This window comes from Bactrocera tryoni, chromosome 1 (assembly GCF_016617805.1).
Source record: "Bactrocera tryoni isolate S06 chromosome 1, CSIRO_BtryS06_freeze2, whole genome shotgun sequence".
NCBI classification, from domain to species: Eukaryota; Metazoa; Arthropoda; class Insecta; order Diptera; family Tephritidae; genus Bactrocera; species Bactrocera tryoni.
The window spans coordinates 51703089-51727840 of NC_052499.1; the positions used below are offsets into that span (position 1 = coordinate 51703089).

General features: G+C 35.0%; 4 protein-coding genes across 5 annotated transcripts; 3 read left to right on the forward strand and 1 right to left on the reverse strand.

Moving 5' to 3' along the window:
• Positions 1-9: 9 nt before the first annotated feature.
• Positions 10-22011, reverse strand: LOC120766212 (DDB1- and CUL4-associated factor 5). Its single transcript, XM_040091581.1, has 10 exons — positions 21581-22011; positions 19549-20130; positions 18844-19024; positions 18518-18784; positions 18175-18452; positions 17978-18108; positions 17426-17903; positions 16887-17339; positions 16709-16807; positions 10-1866 (listed from the first exon to the last, which is right to left on the reverse strand). Exons 2-10 carry the CDS (start codon positions 19775-19777, stop codon positions 416-418), a joined length of 3567 nt encoding a protein of 1188 aa, XP_039947515.1. The 5' UTR covers positions 19778-20130; positions 21581-22011; the 3' UTR covers positions 10-415.
• LOC120769711 lies at positions 2113-7612 on the forward strand. Its single transcript, XM_040096853.1, has 3 exons — positions 2113-2173; positions 4719-5553; positions 6490-7612. The coding sequence occupies exons 1-3, from the start codon at positions 2113-2115 to the stop codon at positions 7610-7612; spliced, it is 2019 nt and encodes a 672-aa protein (XP_039952787.1).
• Positions 11338-14051, forward strand: LOC120766213. Of its 2 annotated transcripts, XM_040091583.1 has the most exons (3): positions 11338-12142; positions 12781-13192; positions 13248-13337. In XM_040091583.1, the coding sequence occupies exons 1-3, from the start codon at positions 11844-11846 to the stop codon at positions 13263-13265; spliced, it is 729 nt and encodes a 242-aa protein (XP_039947517.1). In that variant the 5' UTR covers positions 11338-11843; the 3' UTR covers positions 13266-13337. The 2 variants fall into 2 exon arrangements, with proteins under 2 accessions (XP_039947517.1, XP_039947516.1); XM_040091582.1 differs by having other exon boundaries at positions 11844-12142; positions 12781-14051.
• A 1151-nt stretch (positions 22012-23162) lies between the features above and the next one.
• Positions 23163-24426, forward strand: LOC120778273. Its single transcript, XM_040110056.1, has 2 exons — positions 23163-23305; positions 23401-24426. The coding sequence occupies exons 1-2, from the start codon at positions 23281-23283 to the stop codon at positions 24357-24359; spliced, it is 984 nt and encodes a 327-aa protein (XP_039965990.1). The 5' UTR covers positions 23163-23280; the 3' UTR covers positions 24360-24426.
• Positions 24427-24752: the final 326 nt, after the last annotated feature.

The following is a 24752-nucleotide window of genomic DNA, read 5'->3' on the forward strand; positions in this document are numbered from 1 at the left end:
ACAAATTGATTGTTTTTTTTTCAATTAATTTTATTGATAGAAATACGTTTTAACTAATGGTTAATAATTTCGTAAGTATATTTATACGCTTTTAGGTATTCACAGAAAATGTCATTAATTTTGAATTGTTCTTATGAAATATGTTTCGTATGTATGTAAGTTAATTTTAATGAGTTACTGCTTTTTTGTTTATTATTATCTAGCCAAAGAATGCGGCGAATCATCATTTTGTATACAGCTGGTTTAAGTGCTTTTAGTGAAAGACGTCGGATGCTACTAGAAAATAGCTCAAATCTTGATGCATATAAGTATAAGTGGACCAACTATAAACTCTTTCCGTTCTTATTCAAAACAAAAATGTGTTTTTCTTAACCGTTTTGTTTGTTTGTAGGTATGTATTTTCATTTTCAGTCAATTAATCACTTTCGTCAGAGTCTTCGGCAAATTTTTTGCGATAATTGCGCCGTACACGCGCAACCTTCTGCTGAAACAATCCCATTGTTGCATTCGAGTTGTCGTCGCAAAGCGGTAGCATGCGATGACTGATTACAGTTCCACTGTTGTTGGGTGTTGTCCCACCATCGCTGCTAAGCATGCCGCCACCGTTACTGTGATGCCAGCGACTGGTTGTCGATTCACTTGAACTGGGGCAAATGCTGCTTGTTTGGCCGGGTGTAACTGTGGCACCTATACTTATACCACTATCGGGTGTACGAAGTAACAATGTGGCATTTTGTTGGTGATGTGCATTCGCACTATGCTCGCGATTTAGTTCGTAATTGTGGTGACTAGCATTGTTAGTAGTATTATTATTCAAGCTGCCATTGCTGATGCTTCTGTGGTGTACTTTTTGTAAATTAGTTGCAGCCACCTCAGACGTATCATCGCCTACACAAATTCCATTCAGTTCCATTGAGTTGTGATGGAAACTGTTGTGACTGTTGACGTTATGAATACTGCTGCTGCTAATCGGATAGTCATGATCGTTATGTAACATACTGCTGTTGCTATTGTTGTTATCGTGATTCCACTTTGTAGCGATTTCGGTGTCAGAAGCAGCCTCGCCTTCATCCCCGGTCGGTATTATGGTAATCCGGCGTCGTTTTAGTGGCGTGGTATAAATGTGTGCACTATGTCTGGTATCGTCGTTGCCACTATTCCCAATATTGCTGCCGTTTAGACCATTTTCGTTGGTTTCAGGAACTACGTCACTAACAATATATGTAGATGAGGCGGATGACTCGACTGCCTCATCGGCATAACTACTGTTCGATAGTCTGGAATTCGAATGACTGGAGTAGTTGTCCGAAAACGCCATGTGTGCACGACGCCGGCGATTTGGCATGACAATCTGGCTGATGCTACTCCCGCTACTATTATTAATATTGTTGTGATTGATATTGACACTGCCATCGCTAATGTTACTAATATTGAATAGCGAATCTGCGTTTTGTGTTTGAGGTAGTTGAGTTGTTTCTATTGCTCTAGACACGGTATTATTGATAATTGGTGTTGTGGAAGAAGAGTCGCTGGATAATATCTGTGGATTTTCAGTCACTTGCGTGGCGTTCGAGTGGATGGGAGAGTGTTGATTAATGACACGCTCCACGCTAAAACTAATCAGACGTTCTGAATTCATATTCGGTTCATTAAGAATGTTGGTGCGCTCCCTGGCTGCAGCGTCGTTAATGCGACGTACGCCATTTAATTTTTTTGTCGGCTGCACTGTTGGATCGACCTCAACATCGGCGATATTATGACTGCGACGTTGAAGCGCTGACGATGATGAAGACGGCTCCTCGTCGTCCTCGTACTCGTCAGAGTCAATTATGTTTTGCTGTTGTTGCCTTAAACGGATTATATCATCTGAAAGAAATAAATTTCATATTCATTTAGTAGATATTTAGCAATAAAAGGGAATTTCGACTTATAATAAACAATTTACATAAGTAGCAAAAGTACCGAACTTGCTGACCATAAAGCCAAAGAAACTGGAAGGAACCTTCAGACAATTGAATTTATGTATGTAAATATCTGTATGTACATATGTATGTATGTAGCAGTAGCAAGTTTTACGCTACTGACGGATTTTCACACTGTCTGTCGATGAAAATGAGTAGACTTTCCTTTTTATTCTGTATTACAACAAATGGCTACAGAATTTCTGGCGAGAGTGAGTAAACAAATTTCCTTAGGGTTATGTACATATTTGAAAGTTAGTGCGATAAGATTTGTAAGCAACAGTAGTGGTCGAATAAATTGAGTGTGCGACAAACATTCTTTGGGACGAAAGTTCGGACACAAAATATACATTTTAGGAGGTTCCCTGTCCATATAACTGTTATGTTTTTTTAGTTAGTTCATAAAATAATTTTTGACAAAAAAGAGAGTGTAAAATCTTAACTGAGTATCGATATACAAATGTAAGCCGCAAGCAACGTTATTAGTGTTATACCTCAGCGGCATAGGTAAATAAGTGAAAAGGCGTGCAAATAATAGATTACCATTTGATTAGGCATTTACATGATATTTACTCACGCCTTATATTGGATATTGTATGAATAGCACGTGCACACCTAAAAAGTAGTTAAATATTAGAAAAATATCAAATCAAGTCCGAGGCAAGGCGTTAAGATTCTTGTGAGATTACAGCATAGGCACACATTTAACCTTCTAGTTTTCAAGATCGCCACATTTGAAAGCTTATACGCGATTCAATTGGTCTAATTCGGGGAAGTCCATAAATATATTATACATTTTTACAATATATGTACATACATACTCGTATGTGGTGAGGAAATTTTCATCGTGTATTATACGAATCAGAGTCGCAGTTTTGTTAAGAAAGCATGTCAAAAGACCACAATCATAGCCTGTGGAACTTCCACCAAGTAAGTCTCAGTTGTATTGACAGCTAGCAGATCACTCCATTTGCCATCCCACTTGGGGGAAGAGGACCTTATATAGATGAGAAGAAGTGAATATCAAGCTTTTAATATTATTCATATTCAATTCTGCAAACCACTGTTTTTTTCTTACGAGCTCTACAATTTTCTTTTTTTTCTAATTTTTCGTAAGCTTGTTTTCTTTGTATTCGGACAAAATACTCGTAACTTCTTAAAAATATTTTAAAATTATTGAAATACCTTATTTATCTGTTTTCCATTTTCTATAAATATTTTTCAGAAATAAAATTTAACTTTTTTTTTTATATTTTAGCAAAGTGGATGTTCGACCAAAAAACAAGTTTCTAAATTTTAATTATTCTTTAGTTGAAAAGTTGCTCTCAGTATATTTTTTTATTACACAAACAATTAACAACCTTCTTTCTGGCTCATTTTCCTAAAACCGACTACAGCTAGTCAACTTTTGTCCACATAATATTGGTACTTTGCAAAAAAATGTGTTTTCATTTTAACATAATATTTTTTTAAACAAAAATGTGGACTTTTAAGGGTTGAGGGGTTACTTGCGTTTACGGGTTTCAAAAAATCGATTTTTTTTATTGTCTTATTAAATTCTACAACACCTATAGAATATTGTGCTAAATTTTCAAGTATATAGTTTCGGAGGTACAGCCTTGAGAACTTGTGCGCTCGAGGCTAGCTAGCTAGGCTAAGTGCCCCGTCTTTAAACGCGTTTTTCTCGAAACTGTGTAATTCTCGATAACTACGCAACCGATCTTCATGAAATTTTGAGATACAATCCTTAAAAACTTGGACGAACTATTTAAAAAAAATTTGGAAACATTTTCGTTTCTTTGTAAAAATGTCTGCCAAAAATGCAATTTTCGGTTTTTTTCCTTTGTCCAAATTCTAAGTTAAGATTTTAACTAGAACGCGTATTTTTTTACTTTAGATGATCCTGTAAGGAGTTATCCTGCCAACGCAGGCGCATCTTTTTCCCGAGGGCTCACCGGAAATGGTGTCGCAATTTGTTTTATTAAAAGTGTATGTTTGTAACAATAAAAAATTCTAATAAAATATTTAATTTTTTATATGAGAAAAAAATTGTTGAAAAAGGCTGTTTTTTACTCGACGGAGCCGATGTAAGGCCTTAAGTTGATTCTTGTTTAGTATCATTGGAGTTGTTAAATGAGTAAAATTTGGCAATCCGCTGTGATCCAGCAGGTGTCAAAATTGTAAGTAGTGTTATTGGTTCCAATCAAAATATAAGTATATGTATTAATGTGTACAAAAGTAAATCAATCATTGAATTTGATACTGTCAGCTACTATGAGATGCGTAAATAAGCATTCAAAGTTCTATAGGACTCCTAAATATAAACACATACTTACAAATATGTGTATTAGAAGTTGCAAAATAAAGCGATATGTCTCGTTTACAGGTGGCAAAAAAATTGATTTGTAAATAAACAAATGTGTGCATTTATTATAGGAAAGGTGTAAGCGTAAGGAATATTTGGATATCTCTGTGTGCTGTATGTTGCGATTGGGCAACATTTATTTAACGACACCCTTTTGAGAAAACATTCATTTGTTTGTTTACAAAACTATTGGCGGCCCACACAAAAGGAGACGCCGAACTGGAGTTGGGGAATATGGTAAAATGCAAATACCACTATGTGCACCACTTTACAGGGCACCATAAATATGGGATTATAAAAGGATCGTAAGAGTCAACATCTAGACAGTGTGCTTGCTGGTGTTATTTAGAGCGGTGTTTCGGAATTTTCGTTATACTTGAATATATGTACAGGTACTTTGTATGTACCCCGCACAACACATGAAGCTATGATTTACTATGTTTTATTACTACTTCCAATGTACTGTATAGAGGCTAAAATAGAACAACATGGGCAGTATGACATGATTTCAAATACAACAACTACAGCGATGAATTTTGAAGAAATTGGAGAGGAACTTCATAGATACACCTGGCAGATACCCTACCTCAATGTGTTGCTACGTGCGAAGCAATTGGAAAGCGATGACGCCAACCCATATGTGCGTTGGTTCCTTCGTCATAACAATCTGCCGCTAATTATTAAAGTCTATGATGAGCTGGATCTTGTCAATAAGACGCAGTTGTCATTGTCAGTTAAAAGTAACCGCGATAGTTTCGTGATTATGACTGATTCGCAGCAACTAGCCAAGGTCGCGCAGCGTTTTGTGCAACGAGCGGGAGTATTCTTTTTCATACTCAGTGACACGCAATTGCCGGCAGATAATAGTAATGTGCTTCATGCTTTAAATACGTTATGGACTAAATATAGAGCTTTCAAGAATTTCTTGCTCACAGTTGAAGGTATTTTTTATTTTAATCCTTTTGACTACAATTATACCCGGCAAAGCTATGGGAAAATTGTTCGTTATGAGCACAGTGAATCGCTGGATACTGCACTGTTTCGGGACATGCATGGCTATCCGTTGCGTGTGCAAATTTTCAAATCAGTCTATGCCCGCCCATATTTTAATAAAAGCAATCCATCGATTAAGGATGTATATGGCGTGGATGGACGTGTGGCAGAACTTTTACAACAACGTATGAACTTTACAATGGCTTTGCAAGAGCCAGATCCCAACTATTTTGGGTATGTATATTTTACAATACTAGTTTGTTGAAAACATTAATTTGTTCTTATTTATATTTTATACCTGACAGGGTATATTACGGGTTTGCCATGAAGTTGTAGGGAAACTTTTTGTTTAACAAGACATCTTTACGAAATTTGGCATGGAATATTGTCCAAGACAGCCATATAATTTCTGAACAATTGTTCAGATCGGACCGCTATAGAATATAGCTGCTATACAAACTGACCGATCAAAATCAAGTTCTTGTATGGACAACTTTTTTATTTGTGAAGCGTATTTTAGTTTCGGTGCAACCAAAGTTAGCTTTTATCTTAGACAATTGTCTGCATGTACAACATGGAACCAAAAGATCACGCCGTTAAAAAAAAATTTTTATTCTTCCCTTAGAGTACTAACCTTCATCTAAATACTGGCAAAGTTTCAGAACGATCTCAAAGGATTGGTTTTAGAATGAGGCTATATTTATTATTTTTGGTGGAAATCTTGGATTTGTATATAATACTTCCAATGCCGCTCTGACTCATTCAGCTTATGTGACCGAAAAACTAAAGAAATTATACTATGAACTGGTCGCCCATCCACAGTATCCTCTTTATTTTTTTCTAAACTTATGGATTGCTGGAAAACCAAATTTGAAGGCCTCATAACCACTCTAATCGAGATCAAAAATCTTTCAGCTGATGTAGTATGTACATATACATATATGAATACAAATCGAGATTTTTTGAACACGGTTATCTTAAAAACTATTGTTTGTATTTGGGCGAGTTTTGTCGGTTTGTCGTAAACTAAATTGAAACATTGAATTTATATTCAAATAATATTCTCTAGGACGATCAATAGACTGAACTTCCGGTTGACTTTATTGTTGTTGTTGTTGTTTCTGTTATTGTGACCGCGCTTGATACTATATGGTTTTCTTCATATTACAGTGAACGCTCGAAAGATGGTAAATATAATGGTGCGATTGGCGCAATTATTGAGGATAAGATCGACTTGTGTCTCACGGGTTTCTTTATAAAAGATTATTTGGTGGGAGATTACATGGATTTTACGGTAGCCGTTTACGATGATCAATTATGCATTTACGTGCCAAAAGCTCAGCGCGTTCCGCAATCTATTTTACCACTGTTTTCGGTAAATGTGGACGTTTGGTTAGGTTTCATACTGACCGCTTTCGTATGCTGTGTAATATGGTGCATAATACGACAACTAAATATATACCTCAACATTAGAAAGTGCGCCGACACACCGCTTGAACGTAGTCAGTGGTGGCAATTCGTCAGAATCTACATAGACACTTGGGTGCTTTGGGTGCGTGTGAATCTTGTGCAGTATCCGCCCTTCAACTCGGAACGCATCTTTATAGCATCACTTTGCCTGGTCAGCGTTATATTTGGCGCTATATTCGAGTCCAGTTTGGCTACTGTATTCATACATCCGTTATATTATAACGATATAAACACATTGCAGCAACTTGATGAGAGCAATCTAAAAGTCATATACAAATACTCTTCAATGGCGGATGATCTATTTTTTAGCGAAACATCTCCACTTTTTGCAAATCTCAATAAGAAATTAGTGCATGTGCAGAACTTAAACGCCGATGTTATATTGGATATTGCCAAAAATGGTGGAAAAGCCGGAGTCTCACGCGCCAATTCGCTGCTGTTAGAATCTCTGCAATTCATATTGTCAAAGCAAGTCTATATTGTACCTGAATGTCCAAAAGATTATACCATTTCGTATGTCATACCGAAAGATGCCCCCTGGGAGGAAGCTATCAACAATTTGCTCCTACAATTCGCTTCTTTGGGACTAATTAAAAAATGGATCAACGACATGAAAACCGCAGTTGATATCGATATAATGAAAAGCGGCATGGATTTCGAGCAAACCAATACATTTAAAGTGCTTACGGTTAACGATTTACAGTTGGCATTCTATGTGGTTATATTGGGCAATTCTCTGGCCGGATTGTCATTAATCATTGAGTTCTGTCTCAAAAGATGTAGCAAATGTACGAAGATTAAAATGAAAGACGATGGAATATAATGCGGTATTCGTGGTTGTTGCAGAAAGTGTGAAGTGGAAAGATAACCTAAATACCAAATTACCATGTTCAGATATGTTAAAAAAATAAAGAAATGTATTGTAACAATTATTATCACCGAGATATTTACTTTCTATGTTATGGGTCAAGGAGGATGGAGTCATGTGTAGAAGTTCACGCAAGTGAGGAAAGTTCTCTGATCGCCATTCACTTGGGAGTGGCCAGAAACGATTCTTTTACACATGGCTCAAGCAGCTCACTACTTCCGGTCTTTGACCAAGTATCCTCTGGGTAGCCTAAGAACATCCGTTCGAAGGCGAGCTAATGTGAGAAGGCGAAACATCCCCTGCATAGGGTTGTGCGCTGGGTTTGGGACCCGCCACGTAAAAAACAATTCCAATGAAAAAGAAAACACAGCCTGGGATGAGAGACCCCCCTTTTCGACACGTAGCGAAAAGAAGAAACGACTGGCGCGCTGTTGTTAACTCGGCTATAATCGCGTAAGCGGTGTCTACGCCAATTAAGAAGAAGAAGTTATGGGTCAAGTTGGGGGAAATAAACATGGTGTTCAAAAGGATTACATTGTTTTGCAAAATATATGGTATGACCATCAGCAGATTGAAATTCCGGTTGACATTATTGTTGTTGTTGTTGTAACGATTATCCTGATCCCGCTTGAGAAAAGCAATAAGTTAACTAACTAACGAAGCGCAAAGGCTAACTTTGTGTTCAGGTGGCTACTCAAGCTCTTGTTCTGCCATGGGTAGTGTTTGGACGCCAAGTACACTATTTACTGGGAGAGACTCAATGGAGGTGTTAATACTCCACTGTAAATGACCTTCAGTACCTGCGGAATATTGGTCGCGTCCTAAATTTCGTCGATATATTATTCCAGTTCTTCGACATGTTACGAGTAATATTCTGCTGATGTTTCTAGGAGGCGCCGCCGTTTCAAGCAAGTGACTGCAGGGATGCTTCTGCGAAAACACGCGAGCAGAACCATGCATGGAGAGAAATGTATTATACTCCTTAGCAGAGAGCATGTGGGTCAGATGTCTCCTGATATGATATTGTAGTCCAGAGAGCGGTGTTCTGGCAGGTCATCTGCGTCCTGCTACATCCAGATAACATCTTTTCCTGGTTACAATATTCCGTGGTTCCAAAAATATATTATATTGAGTCAAAACAACCAACTTTTCATATATAGGGGTTTTCAATAAGAGTGCTACAAAAGTTTTGTTAAATAAAACCAAAACGGTTTGGGATATCAATGAAACTCTTTATTCCTGTGAAAGTACATTCGATGCCATTATGTATGAAATTCGATTTCGTTTGCATGGCCACCACGTGCATGCTTGCAGAAGTCCAGACGCTGAACCCAATTTTCAACGGTTTCAAGCATAAATCGGTCGGTACTGCTGCAATTTCAGGTTCAATATTCGTACGAAGTTCATTAAACGTTTCTAACGGCGTCTAATCTCACAATCGAGGCGGCCAATTGACTGAGCCATTTCGTGAGATAACACGTTCACTAAACTTGGTTTCCAATACATGGATTGGGACATTCGCTGTGTGGCTGATGGCGCCGTCCTGTTGGAATCAAGTCCATATCATACAATTCGCGCAAAAAATATTCGGTTATCATTGAGCGGTAGGAATTTCTATTCACAGTAACGTGTCGGTCTTGATCATCACGAAGGAAGTACGGCCCTGTGACGCCGTCGGCCCATAAATCGCGCCAAACCGTAATTTTTTCGGGATGCAATGGTGGCTCATGGAGTTCTAACGAATGTACTTTCACAGGAATAAAGAATTTAATTGATATCCTATTTTTGTTTTATTTAATAAAACTTTGTAGCATTCTTATTAAAAACCGTGCTCTTAAAGATGATGCCATGTAAAAACAGCGGGGAAAAATATGGCGCCGTTCGCTGTACCTATCGGTCTACTTTTATAGTGCCCTATTCAAAAACCCTTTACCTATTATATTACAGTGATTTCAGACTTTTCATTTGAATTTAACTAGTTGATTTGCCCAATAAAGGCATCGTGCCTCCAGTTACTTTTCCTTCAATACGAATACCCAATATTTTAAATTTCAACCCTTTGGTTGAGTTTATAACTCATATGTATGTATATATAAATTTCTGTTAGCAAGACTGATTTTAATATAAATACATATGTATGTACATATATTGGACCAACACCCCAACAACTTAAACTCTCCTTTGTTATTTTCTGCAGCATGTGCAATTTTATCATGAAATTAGCACTTAAATGCAATTGACGTGGTTAATAATGACTATAAAAATAATATAATATCTACTTAGTAATTAAATAATTAATTATTAATAAGACTTAATAATTTTCCGGAGATACCACTGCAGCGTATGGGAGACGTTTGCCTCCAACCTACGGATAAGATGAAGTATTTAGGGCTCATCAAAGATAGAAAGCTTTCTTGGAGCATAATATCGAGGAGAAAGCAAAAATGTAGAAATTGCCTTGTACAGCTGCAGAGGAGCTACAAAAATGTGGGTACCTTCACCGAAAGTTTCCTGTGGTTCTGTGACACCATGTTCTACTTCTACTTGTGTGGCGGAAGCATTAGAAAAGGCTACAAAAGCACTAAAAAAATTCGGAGAGTTTTTTCAACGCTCATCAGAACTAAGGGCTCTAAGCCAGTTTGTACATTGCAAACGTCGACATTGCCAACCCTTTTGGCTGCGAGAGTTGTAATCAACTCAGAGAAGCGAAGCTGAGTATCTAAATGAACATGTGCCGCTATCCTCGCACACTTTAATTCTTTATAAATAATTTTATGATGATCTTTTTCATACTATCATAATTGCAAGGGAGATGGAATCAATCACAGGTAACGGTAAAGCTGAAGAATTGTCAAGGAAAGGCACCCCAGCCTCGCCGTCGTTGTAGTGGGGACGGGCTGGAGGTGCGCTGTCCTCTTACGGGTTGCGGTCGCAAGATCCTTCTGGCCTAAAGTAAATCGAATGAAAGCCGGCACCCTCAACAAGATTAAGCTTTCCCTAATTGTATCGGTTATATTTGGTTATTGTCATATTGGTGTTATAATCAGTGTAGGCAGTTCATTGTAATACGAACATTTCTCTAAGGTTCTCTTTGCATACTTATTGGGAAATTTGTTATTAATTTTCTTCAATTGGCAAAAATTGTCGAAGTCACAAAAGAATGTAATCAATCGTGTAGTTAGAAATATATATGTATGTAGATACTATCGTTTTGTGGGCGGTAAAAGCAACGCCCACATGCCTTTCTAATGCCTGGCCTGGCTCATGAGTATTTTTGAATAGTAGGCGCAGCAGTGGAGTGTGGTTATGCAACCGATATCAAACAGCGATAAGAATTGAGCAGCTAATTTTGGAAAACTGCTTATTACAATCCATTCAATAAAGTTGACACCTGACACAAATTGTATAGGGGCAAACAAAGATTCTGTCAATTATTTGTCAACAACCTATAATTTATTTGTTTGCAAAACTTCTCTAGTGCCAATGGTGCCATGATAGGCGCGTTTAAGGTGTAACAGCAAAGTGCTGACTGTTAGTATGTATGCGCGTGTGCACATATGTACATATATTGAGATACAAAATGCGAATGTGTACATATGTATATCCTGACAAAGACTTTTCAATAAATAGAGCCTTTATGCCAAAAGCAAGCTCATTTCATTTTTCATAAGTACGCGTAATGCAGGAGCTTAGAAATCGCTTTTTAGTCACTGCTTATTTTGCATTCTACACGGCTGAGTTCCTTACAGCCCAGCCGATCGCAACACCCACATTTTTAGACTTGATGTCAGGTCCAATTGAAATGACCTCTGACAGTGATCAACTACAAATTGGTGTTTTTAGAGAACTTTTGCAAGGAATTGATTATCTAAACGTGCATTTGTTTAATGAAAGCTACTTTGAAAATAGTATTGTGCAGCAGTTTTTACAGCAAATAGTATACTGTTCACTTCAGCTGAGTGTGGGTGATATAAAGGAGCAATTTCACTCCAGTCAACGACGACACTGGGCTATGGTGATGAGTAGCAAAGACTTAGAAATGAATTTAAATAAATATGTTTCACGCAAGGGTGTATTAATTAATATTTTGCTGGATCAACCGGATAAATAACAATTATTGAATTTGGCTCGGCGACAATGGATAGAACGTGGAGCATTGAAGATTTTTTATATAATCCCGAATAGCATGAACAATAGCGGCATAGAATGCTTATTTTTGAATCCCTTTCCAAAAATTGGCTCAGAACGTGGTGTGATGACTAGTTTGGGTGAAGAAAGCTACAAGAGTATTTTTCTTAATTTTCATGAGTATCCACTCCGCACCTACATTTTCCACTCCGTTTATTCCGATATAGAAATTTTTATGAACGAAACATCAAAAAAAGTAATTGGAGCAACGGGGGCTGACGCCAAAGTGGCTTATCTATTGGCAAGTAAAATGAATTTCACGATGGATCTACAATGGCCGGACGCTGGCTTTTTCGGGTATGTCAACAACCCTGTATTTTTATTAAAAATAATGTTTTCTGTTTGCTTGTTAAGTTAAAGATAAAACAAAAAAAGTTAAACTTCGGGAGCCCTATGTTTGACGCCCAAACCGTTTTTTGCATGCAAGGGGACGACAAGGGAATACGAAGGGACCGTGTCGCTCATGTTCGGGTGGCACGCTTTTTGTTCTTGTTCCTAACAGGTCGCTGCGACGCAATTCGGTATTCCTTTTTATTTTGGAATTTTGCTTGGAATAGTGCTTGGGTTCAAAAGAATATTTACATTAAGTTCGAAATTTTTTTATTATTAGATATCTATGTTTTATATGAATTAAGCAAATAAAAGAAATGTTTTAGTAAAAGGTAAATAAGGACAAAAATTAGGTAATCACAAGCGAAGAGCACAAGAATTTGAGAACGTGATATGAAAGAAAATGCAGAAAATTGTCCGACTCAAGTTGTTGGGCTCGTGTCGCTCGTGTGAATACAAAACATCAAAACAGAATTTGCCGATAGGGAGTGACAAAACGAGTCCTCGTCTGAACCCTGTCTTAATATAAAAAAAAGTATCTACTATAAAGATCTTCAGTTACTCTTAATTGAATTATGGACTTCATTTTTTTAATTTATTTGCAGCACACGCTCGAAGAATGGCAGTTACAATGGTGCACTTGGACGAATGATACGCTTTGAGATGGATATTATATTGGCTGGATTCTTTATAAAGGACTATCTAACGCGCGATATTGGTTTTACTTCACCTGTATATACTGATGAACTTTGTTGTTATGTGAAAAAAGCTAGTCGTATACCTCAATCTATACTCCCTCTATTTGCCGTGAATATCGACATTTGGATTTCTTTCATATTCGTCGGAATGCTCACTCCATTTATATGGATGTTGCTAAGGCGAGTAAATTTGAGTGTTGCGACAAAAGGATCTGTTTCATTGAAATTGCAAAAATTGCAAACACAGGAAAGTCGTCTGCTAACGCAAAAACATAAACTGCAGTATATACGCATCTTTATAGATACGTGGGTGATGTGGGTGCGTGTTAATATTGTAAGTTATCCACCCTTTATATCAGAACGAATCTTTATAGCTTCACTCTGTCTGGTGAGTGTGATCTTCGGTGCACTTTTTGAATCAAGTTTGGCAACAGTCTACATACGGCCACTGCACTACAAGGACATCAATACGATGAAAGAGCTAGATGAAGCCAATATAAGAATATATATTAAGCATGGAGCTATGAGAGACGATCTATTTTATGGTCATAGCTCTCAAATATATCAGAATTTACATAAGAAATTACTTTTAATTGGCGAATTAGAAGAGCGTCTTATTCACACGATGGCTAGAGGCGGAAAATTTGCATCTGTTACTCGAGCTTCTTCACTCGAACTCGATGACATACACTATTTTTTAACAAAGAAAATACATAAAATACCCGAATATCCCAAAAGCTATAATATAGCTTTTTTGCTTCCTAGTCACTCACCATTGGAAAAGAGCATAAATATATTCTTGCTTAAATTTGTACAAGCCGGACTTATTGACCATTGGATTGCAGATACGAAGTATCAAGCAAGGATTAAAACTCGAAATTTTGTGGGATACCTGGACGAGAGTGGCGACAAATGGAAAGTTCTAACACTAAATGATCTGCAGTTGTCTTTTTATACCATCATATTTGGCAGTATGTTGGCGACAATTGTGTTGTTCTTAGAATTAATCGTACACTGCAAGCAAGTTAGAGTTTTCTGCAAAATTCGCACGACGAGAGTCAAGTAACGGTCATTCGGAAAATTATTTTCATTGTTTAGTCTGTGACTGTCCCTCTCGAATTTCTAATAAGAAATTTTGCATGTGTTGAATGACGTAATAAAGGAAATATTAAACTTTTTGACTGATTAGTACTTTCTAACGGCAAGTGGAGTAAGGTTTCGAGATTATTTCTGACAACGCGACATACATAATTAACAAGATTATAAATTTTTCACATGTAGGCATTACTATTACGAACTCTTATGCTATTCGTAATTTTAAACTTTTCGTTTGATATGCGATTTTAGTATCAAATAAACCTTCATACTCATGGTAAGGGTTGCGAATTTTCTAGTTAAGCATGTTGGATTAAAAATTAATTTAAAAAATTTTATTTTACTTTTTAATGAAAATTTGAAATTTCATCCAAGTTCTTTGAGATTAAAAATTAAAAATTTTAATTTAAGTACATATTTGGTAAAAATTTAAAATTTAGTTTTTATTTCCAAATATAGAAACATTGATCAAATATACATTGTGAAAAAAAAGTACCCGGAAATTGCAAATAAAACGCAAAATATTTAATTATTCATCAATATTTATTTTTTCGCCGAATTTTGTCCACGGAGCGGAAATTTCAGTTTGGGGAACAAGAAAAAATCACACGAAGCCAAATTTGGTAAATACGGTGATATTTATTGCGATTTTGGACCAAAGAGACGTGTTTACGGTACTCTTTTTTAATTCAGCTTGATCGGGAAGAGTAGCAAGAACGCGATTCATTCCCAAAACATCCACCAAAATCATTCAAACGGACTCGCGAGAGATTTCTCTTGCTATCTCTATAACACTCTCCATACGATTTTCAAGCATTTTTTTAATATTTTCATCAGTTCAAGAGGTCGAAGGTCGTCTTCATCGATCTCTCGACCTTCCGCACACGAAATTTGGTTAAAAACACAAAATTTTAGACAAATTCTTTGTTCGATATTCTTATCCATTGTAAAAATCGCAACGCACTCTTGAGGTGTATCGACTTAAGCAGTCGGTGTAAAAAAAACTAGTTGACAGATCGCGCTTATACAGGGTGGCGCAAAAGTCAGAAGATGATCAAAAGATGCTATAAATTTTGCAATTGACCTCTAATGTCAGTTCTGTTTTGACATTTGTGTAGTAAACACATGCGAAATACACGTAAATAAACAATGGTACGCTACACTGCGTGCCACAACCGATATGATGAAGGATGCACTTCCCGGGCGCCTAATCGCCCGTTTTGGCGATTTGCACAGGCCAGCAAGATCGCCTGATTTGACCGCTCCAGACTTCTTTTTGCGGGGGAGAATGTGAGGACTTATCGCCGGAAGTTCTGGCCAAAGTGATGGAAAATGTCATAAAAAATACTCAAATGACAATCAAGAGTGGCGGCGGCCATTTACATGATATCATATTCTCGACTTGATGTAAAAAAATTTAAAAGGACAGTCCTAGCAACTTAGCAAAATATATTTTTTTGAAACCATTTACTCGGAGAATTTAATTACAATTTTCGGGTGCTTTTTGTCACAATTTAAATCATTTGAATGTATACGTTGCCCGCCAAGTGACTTAGAGTATTAGCTGCTCAACTTTAGTTGCTACAGAGTATGATACTTTTAATCCTTAATTATATGCTTTAGATGACATTTTTTTAATACGGTATTTGCAATTAAAAATTTGTTTTAAAATAAAAAGAATATATTATATATAACGGTTGTTGGGGTATATTTATATACAGTACATATAAATGATCCAAAGCAAGTCGTAACTTGAGTAAAAATTAAGATATTTTGATGAAAACTGATGGCCGTGACACCGCCCATATTAAAGGAAACCCCCATATGTATGTATCTCCGGAACCACTTGACAGATTTGAAAGTTTGGTCGGTCATATTATCCCGACATTTCTATATTCCAGAACGAAACAAATAGAGCTTTTAATATATGCCATCTCAAATCTATAAAAATCGGATCATAACTATTCAAGACCCCAATTACCAAATATGGAGACCCCAATCCTTCGTGCTAAATTTTTACTGGAAATAACTGTCAATCTGTGAGATATATTGTTGGAGTTCGGAGAGAGTGTCCTTCTAACTCATGTGTGTCTGCATGACAAAAATGGTTTGAATCAGGTCAATTCTTCCCTTAGCCTCCATATGCCTAATATAAGTTATTTCGAACTTCCGGTTTAGTTTATACTGCATATATTTGGGAAATATGGACGTTATTTCAATAAAATTAGGTGGGTGTTGCATCGTTATTAGCATCTTTATGCATTGAATAGACAAAATCGGCCGAAAACTTGCCCAATCTCCCATATAACTAATATCAAGATATTCTGACAACCGGTTGACTTTACTCCATATATGTATATAAGGTGATAGTATGTAAGGTAATTTCATAAAACTCAGGCTAATACTACCCACAACTCCCATATACCACTTATAATGATTTTCATTATTCCATGAAGTTGTATGCTGAATATGTCTATCAGTGAGTATTATTTATATATAAAATTGATTAAAAATATTTAAATTAAATAAATTGAGTATACCTGAGCAATGTCAAAATATACCCGTTTTAGTATATTGGGATTTTAACATTTTGAAGCAATTTTATATATAAATAAAACCTTTCAAGAATGTATAAAATTACAGTGAAACTAAATCGTGGTTAAATAATTATATAAGTTGGTAATTTGTTGAATAAAGTTTCCTGTTGTTTAAAGCTATTATAATTTTATTAAGTACTCACCCTTCAGTGTTGTGGTTATTCCAGTGCTTGTGCTAGGAGCATTGCTAGGAATAGTTGAAATAGAAGCGGACATCTCTCTTCCATCATCTGATGATGTGTCTGTAAAATATAAAAAAAATAATAATATATACCTATGTATATGTATATTATACTATGTATATATTATATAGGAACTCACCATAGACACTACGCTTTTTATATTTTCGGCGTTGGTAACGGTGACTGCTTGTACTCCCTGCTATCGTTGTTGCTTCGGATGTTGTATTGGTTATCGCCTGACCAGACGCCACTGCACTTGAGGTAGATGCAATAGTTCCACTTAACACATCTTGATCGATAGTAAAGTTATTTCTACGTGATAAATTGTGACTACGTCGGTGAGATGCTTGGTTACGCTTTACTTGTGAACGCGAGCGTATCGATTTGCTACAGCTGGCCTCACATTTTCTTGTACTGTTATCACATACTTTTATAATTTTGTAAGGTCGCCTATTTCCTAAAGACGCCCCCTTTATTGCTAAACGCCTTAGGCGACTGCGTTTGGTGGCAATTAAGTAAGCAATGCGATTAGCAAAAGCATGACGTTGAGGTTTAGCTTTTTTTCTATAGATTGATTTACGACGTTTAAGATCTTTAAATAGAAAAAAAAGGAATGAATAAGAAAATCTTATAAAATTAAATAAAAAAATATTTTTTTTTTTAAGTATTAAAATAAACCTTTTCGTTTAGTGAGACGTCGTTTGGCATGTCTTGTGGGACGTTCCCGTATTACATTATTTCCATTAGGTACATTGACGGGAACACTGATGACCTCAGTAACAGCATCGCCTCCATCACCACCATCATCATCATCATCGTCATCGTCATCACTTTCATCATCTAGGCTACTATCTGAACTATCATTCGAGCTGGAGCATGAATGAGTGGCGTCTGAATTATGTGAGGAGTCTGTTGAGCTGTCCGCATCCCAGCTTTCGATTTCCTGTTGGATTAGCGAATCAAAGAACGCCATCATTCGAGGATCTTCGTTGGTATTACGGCTACTATAGTCATGTGACATATGTGACCAACTATGTGGCGACGTAGACATTGAAGAGATATTATAAGGTAAATACAATTCCCTCGGGTTTTCGGGACATGTTGCTTTTTCCAACAACGAACCGGTCCAGTCTTTCTGAGAAAACGGACTCCATAGCTAAAAACAGGGCAAATGTTAAATAATGTCGTAAAATAACTATTTAATATATAAATATTTGTGATATAACTTACTTTTACAATTTTTTCAACGCCAGAAGATGCCAGCAGACATTTTTGTGGGTTGTAGCGAACTTGATTAACAATGGAACGATGCCCATATAACACCATTTGCGTATTTTCTACCCATTGATCAGTCCTCTCCACTATTTAAGTCATTTCAAATTTAAATATTTATCGATTTCATAAAGGGACATAAATATTTAACTTACAGTTCACATCGGACACACGCCATACATAAAGGTTAAAATCATCAGAACCAGATAGGACAAATTCATCGTTTTCTCCCGCAAATGTACAACTTTTCATGGTGCATGAATTATAATAATTTCCATGGTAAAATGTGCAAACCGGTTCCGGCGATTGTGTATTATAAAGGATCGGTGGTAAACGACGACGCAGAGCTAATATAAGGCTTCCATTCGAATTGAAACGCACACTCATACAACTAGGTGGATCATCCACCTGACCGCCATATTGTATAACAGGACTGATACAAAAAAACATTAAAAAATGTATTATATTTGAATTAATAAGGAGTCAGCTTAAGCTTACTGATGCGGTTTGCGTATATCCCAAAAAGCAGCTCCTCGTTTAGAATTAGCAGTGACTAAAAAATTCCCACCAGCAGGATGAAATTCAACTGCATGAAATGATGTGTGCTGTTGAGCTACAACTAAAGGATCGGCCGTGTCAACCCGTTGATCGAACACTAAAATTTGTCCATCCTCACATGCTGTCGCAAAAATACTATCACATTTCGGATCAATGGATAGACCATACACAGGATTATTGTGTTTGAAGACATTGACAAGTTTACCGCTGAAAGATATAGAATATGCTATGTTTTAAGAATTATTGTGATAAAGAGCTCAACTTACGTCTCAAAATCGTGTGCTATTACCAAATCATCATTTCCACCAGACAATACAATACGATTACAACGATCGAAGCCTAAACAGAAGATATTACTGGTATGTTCCGTTTGTAATACACGGGGGCGTCCATGATGGGCAATTGCTTTTTCAATATCCCATATAAGTACACGTTTATCGTCGCCGCCTAAAAATACGATGATACAAGATACGATTAAAAAAGAATTATTTGTAAATATTCTTGTTGTTGTGTTTATTTCTTTTTATACTCTGAACAGGGTATATTAATTTCTCCACGAAGCTTGTAACACGCAGCGTGACGAGCTACTAAGTTGATTTAGACATGTCCGTCTTTTTGTCCGTCTGTCTGTTTAACTAGTCACTCAGTTTTTAAGATATCGATCTAAAATTGTGTACGCGTCCGTTTGATTTTAAGAAACTGCTCATTCGTCTTAACCTCCGATATCGGATATATTTAAATATGAAAAAAATATGAAATGAAAATGCTTAACTATACTTTTGTTCTGAAAAAAAAAAAAAAAATTCTGAAAATAAATAATTAAACTGACCGTATATGTACATATGTATGTACATATATGTATGTATATTCTTTTGTATCTATTCTCATAAAAAAGCCAATTAATACCTTTTTATCTTGCTGCTTTATTTTACATATGTATGTACATATGTATGCACGTATGTATATCTTACCTGATGCGAGATATCTTCCACCATATGAAAATTCTATAGCATTCACACAGCCGTAATGAGCTCGCAAATCAGTCTTATATAAATTATTTGCAACTCGATAGCGCTCCGTATATAAATGCCCAGTAAATGTTCGAGGATTGCGTTGTGGCCACAGATTCAATTCGCGTTGCACCAACTGGTGATAGAGATTTGAGCTAACACCATGCGTTGATTGGGTTGATTGTATCATGTTTGGAGTCAGTTTTGCAGGTTTTATTAAAACATTAAAATTTAAAAAATGTATGTATCAATGTTTGTGCATTATTCTTTTCACTGAAAAAGCTACATATACGCGGGATCTATTTTATGTCCTGTATTTCGCAACACACAATGATTTTTTCATTGAAACAAAAAACATAATCACATTCTGGAACCGTAAAACTGTGGCAGTATGATGTTAAGCGCATTCTTGAAGGTACGTTACACACATGAGCACGTGCAAAATATATATGTACATAAGTATGTTAATATGTCCTAAAAATTAGTCCTCTTATAACCAACTACAATATTTGTTATAGAAAACTTTAGTATTGGTCTTCAAATCTGTAAATAAAAAAATACATATTAATAAAATAAGATATAATAGTATAGTAGTATGTAGTTATGTACGATTGAAATTATCTAATTTTAAATATTTTCTATTTAAATTTATACTACGCATATTCACATGAGTACTCTCTTAATTTTTCCTTTTCACATCATGTTAGTATACATAAATCTAATATACGTATAATATAAAGTAAAACTAAATTTTATTTAACAAAATTAATCTTCATAGACAGATAACAGATTCATGATTTTCTGGGAGTTTTTAAACAAAAAAAAAAGGAATAATAAGAAAAGCATGTCCATTCTGAATTTTCCTATATATTATGACCATTAATGTCCTAATAGAAAAATCTTAACTTAATAAAAAATACTTGAATACATATTTAAAATTGCTCAATTAATTGCTAAAATAAAAAGAAATAGATGGGTTATAAAACATTGGCAGCAATTTCGGTATTATCGACCTGGTATTATTGATGAAAAATTCAATCTGTATATACATATAAGACAGTACACACATACGGCTATATTCAGATAATCCCTAATAAATTGCTAATCAATTAAACAATAACAATTGAATAAAAAATATAATTTTACTTAAAATATTTATGTAACATATGTACAAAAAAACTATAAAATTCAACTAATACACTTTTAAAAATTCGTAAAATACTGTGACGATTGAGAACGTGTTACATATGTATGGTATTTAAATTATCCATGCTTTGCAAAAATAGATTTAAACAAATAAAATAGATTCACTAAACGTCAAATATGTTCTTATCATCACACAATATGATTACAAGTAAATATATGTACTATATATGCAACTACATAATTATATTTGATGCTCATTATACACATTACATATTGCCAGCAATTGTAGCAGTGTCATATCCACTACTCCTACTGCTGCTCCACTGATATAAATACATATATACATATGTACTTACATACATACATTCGAAGAATTGAATGACTAAATTTTATAGGTAGTGACGATACCTAATAACAAAATTGCATTTTGTAATTGTAACAAAGTGAAGGTTATTCCTTAATTCACAGAATACAATGCGACTGATCCTTGTTTCTTGTTAAATCCTTAATGTCTACCTCGGTGCAACAGCAGAGGAAGTGAATATAGGTACTACGAAATCAACATTCATATAAATGGACTTGTATACGGTCGTATTTAAAGTATCAATCTAAATATGTACATCATAGTCTTGTAGGTTTGAAATATTGCAGCACCTATTCGTATATACATACATATGTACATATGTACATGCGTACACTTACATATGTATACAGATCACAATTAAATGCTTACACATGAATACAAATGTATATACATATATATACATATGTCTATCTACCTAACTCAGCACTCGATTTATTAAAATTTATATTAACAATGCGATTTTTGATTATTTTGTGCACTTACTGTACGGAGTATGCGGCCAACTCTTTGCAGCCAAAAATTAGCCGTCTTTTCACTTCACATTAAATGTTTTATGCTGTTTTTTACAACACATTCATTTTCAATTTATTTTACTTTTCACTTTACTTCACTTTTCACGGGTAGGAAAATTACGATTCCAATTCGTGTAACATATATTTAATAACTGCTCATTTCTGAATATTATGCTGCTGACGTTGGATACTGTAGTAGTTGTTGATAGACTGCGTGATAATTTATTTTTAATATATAGACACAGACTTTAATCTTACTACAAAACTTTCTGCTGATTGACTACTAAAATGAAAAAAAATTATCTGTTATCCACAATTTGACAGGTCAAACTTCCATTTTCCTCCAACTACGAATAATTGTAAAAATAAAAGCCGTTTAAGAAAGAATACAGAATGGAACAAACAACGCACATAATAAACACCGACGACGAAACCAGCTAGTGAGCAATCGCTTCAGCTGTGGAGCTAACTTGATTGTTGGGATTTGTTGATAGCACAGTGGGTCTTGACGCGAAGTCACTGCCCCTATTTTATACTTACTATGTGCCATGCATGTACTTACTATATGTCAAGCATAAATAGTAAATAAATTTATGCAGAGCTGCCTGAAACAATGGCGATATTGTTTATCTAAATAGAATTAAATACAGTTATGCAAACCATAGCATATTAACGAAGTCTTCTTTAAACAAACAAGCCACACTTTTACTTTATTTTTATTTTGTAACAAATAGCCACTCAATTAAAATGTTCAATATTGAATTCATTACGTTGCTCGTTTCAGTTCTCGATTTATGAATATATGATTTCATCAGTATGTTTGCCCAGTTTTTAGTCACTGTAATATGTTTAAGTGCAATGCCAAAACGAGAGAGTAGTTATATTTCAACAGCTGACTCTACAGTCAGAAAGAGAGATGCAGCTGTGTTGCTGAACAGCTGATTTTTGTTTACGTTAGACAACTGCCATATTTTCGTAGTGGGGTAGATTTTTTGAGGTATTTTTGGATTGTGTAATAATTTGTATATGCGAATATTACATATCTGTCTCTTAAAATAAATTTCATATATTTAATATAAAGCTTAAATTTATCGGAACATAATAGATTTCTCTGACTATCTATCTGCATATAAATACACTTACAATAAGTATTGGAATAATATATTTATTATTTTTTATTTACTTTACATTTATGGATGTTCTATTCAAGAGAAACTTTTGTTCAATTTGAGACTAATCCAACATTTTTAAAATTTGAATAATGTTGGTAAAAAATATACCTAATGCATGTATTAATAAATTTAAATATTTAAATATTAAGCAGATTTATATACATGTATGTATGTATGTATATTGAAGAATAAAGAGGGGGAAATTTTGAAATATCCTTTACACAAACTGACACTTTTTTAAGTAATTTATCTAAAGATTAAGTTTTTTTCTTGTAGCTCCAATAACATGCTTGGAAAGATATACAAAAGTTAATATAAAACCTCTCCATTACAAGATATTGGTCTTAATACCGTATTTACATTTTTGATCTAAGGTGCATATCAAACAACATCAAATTTAAATTTAAACCAACAAAAATTGTATTGAAACAAGAAAACTTGAAACTTTATTAATCATTCGGTTAAACTACTCAAAATTGTATATTGTCTACTTTAAACCATGGATAACGTTAAAATGCCTTTTCGTAAGATTTAAATTATGTGTATCGTAGTAATACAAGATCTTAAATAGTTTATTAACTTATTAACTGAAAAGTAAAGCATATTTAAAAAATTTCAGTACCCGAAGAAACACTCAAAACACAGCGTGTTGAAGTTTACTTAAATGATCTAAAGGGGCGATTAAAGGAGCTGCGTGTTCAACATGACGAAGTTATTCAGAATTCAGTAGATATAATTAAAGAGATAGACGAAGTATCGTCCAGTTTGTTGTTGCCACAAAACAGTGGTATTGATTCCAGCGATAATGTTACCAAAATCAAAAAGCTTATTAAAGAATTCGAATCCGCAAGAGAGTCAAATTCAACAAAGACACCTGTATCTATTGAAAGCAAGGTAGACATTCGAAAAATTTTGCAAAACTTCGAAAAACTTAATGAGAGCCATGTACTAAAAGAAAGTCTCGTGCTTTTTAAGCGCGCAAAAGAATCTCTCGAGAAAATCGATGTTTTCCTTGGTACTCATTTGGAAAATGTTATTAGTCAATCGGTGAACGCTAGCAATGGGAACATTAATCCACTGACATCCGCAGTAACGACCAAAAATGTAGAATTTGAAAATGATTGTGGACAGTCGCCGACTTTTCCCCAACGTAACTCAGATACCGTGAATAATATTGTTCTTAATGACGATAATAAAGTAAGGGATTGTTCTTTGAAATCAACCAATTCTGGATCAAATACGCCTACATTAGCTGTCGCTAAAAGCCAAATCTCTACCAATAGCAACTCTGACTTCAAACATCGAATTAACATGTTTAGCAATGACAAGTCAGGACAGGTAAATAGCTGTGATAAAAATGTAACACCATCATGCTACGCTTCCTGCTGCAGCAGTGTCACTAGCATGGATGTCTACCAATCCGCAGAAAATTTTTGTATAGCCAACATGTGTGGCAATGAAAGTAGCTGTGTAAACTCACTTGAGATGGGCTATGAGGGTGACAATGATGACAGTGAGTACGACTTGTTTGCACTAAAACGAAAGAAAAACAAAATTTCGTCTGCAAATCAGCAGTGAGGCGTTTTAGTTTAAATTGTAAATTAACGTTATAAATCATGGCTCTTCAAAAATGAAAAGTGATATAAAAAATGTAAAATACCTTAAATTTTAAAATAAATTTGAAGAATGGAATAAAAAAAGTATGACATAACAATGGATATTAATAATTAAAAAAAAAAATTGAGGTATTTCAAAAAGGTATGGTTAATAATAATCAATTTTTTAAACAATCTATTGATTGACCAAATTAATAACTTCGTGAAAAAAGCGCTGTAAACCTTAAATTTAAAAACAAATTTTGAAAACCATCTATACTTCTAGAGTTCAAAGTATTAAAATGTAAATATATTATCGTATGTTGCTATAGTCCTATTATTTTATCAGTTTGGCCATAAAAGGATAAAACGAAGG

Excerpts from the sequence above, each read along its gene's own strand:
- LOC120769711 (XM_040096853.1), top strand. The coding sequence starts at position 2,113 with ATGAGTAGACTTTCCTTTTTATTCTGTATTACAACAAATGGCTACAGA. Across the intron at positions 2,174-4,718 it reads CTACAGAATTTCTGGCGAGA|GTACTTTGTATGTACCCCGC; the intron begins GTGAGTAAACAA and ends ATATATGTACAG. Across the intron at positions 5,554-6,489 it reads CCAGATCCCAACTATTTTGG|TGAACGCTCGAAAGATGGTA; the intron begins GTATGTATATTT and ends TTCATATTACAG.
- LOC120766213 (XM_040091582.1), top strand. The coding sequence starts at position 11,844 with ATGAACAATAGCGGCATAGAATGCTTATTTTTGAATCCCTTTCCAAAA. Across the intron at positions 12,143-12,780 it reads CCGGACGCTGGCTTTTTCGG|CACACGCTCGAAGAATGGCA; the intron begins GTATGTCAACAA and ends ATTTATTTGCAG.
- LOC120766212 (XM_040091581.1), bottom strand. The coding sequence starts at position 19,777 with ATGATACAATCAACCCAATCAACGCATGGTGTTAGCTCAAATCTCTAT. Across the intron at positions 19,025-19,548 it reads TGGAAGATATCTCGCATCAG|GCGGCGACGATAAACGTGTA; the intron begins GTAAGATATACA and ends TCGTATTTTTAG. Across the intron at positions 17,340-17,425 it reads ACGTCTCACTAAACGAAAAG|ATCTTAAACGTCGTAAATCA; the intron begins GTTTATTTTAAT and ends TTCTATTTAAAG.
- LOC120778273 (XM_040110056.1), top strand. The coding sequence starts at position 23,281 with ATGGATAACGTTAAAATGCCTTTTC. Across the intron at positions 23,306-23,400 it reads TAACGTTAAAATGCCTTTTC|TACCCGAAGAAACACTCAAA; the intron begins GTAAGATTTAAA and ends AAAAAATTTCAG.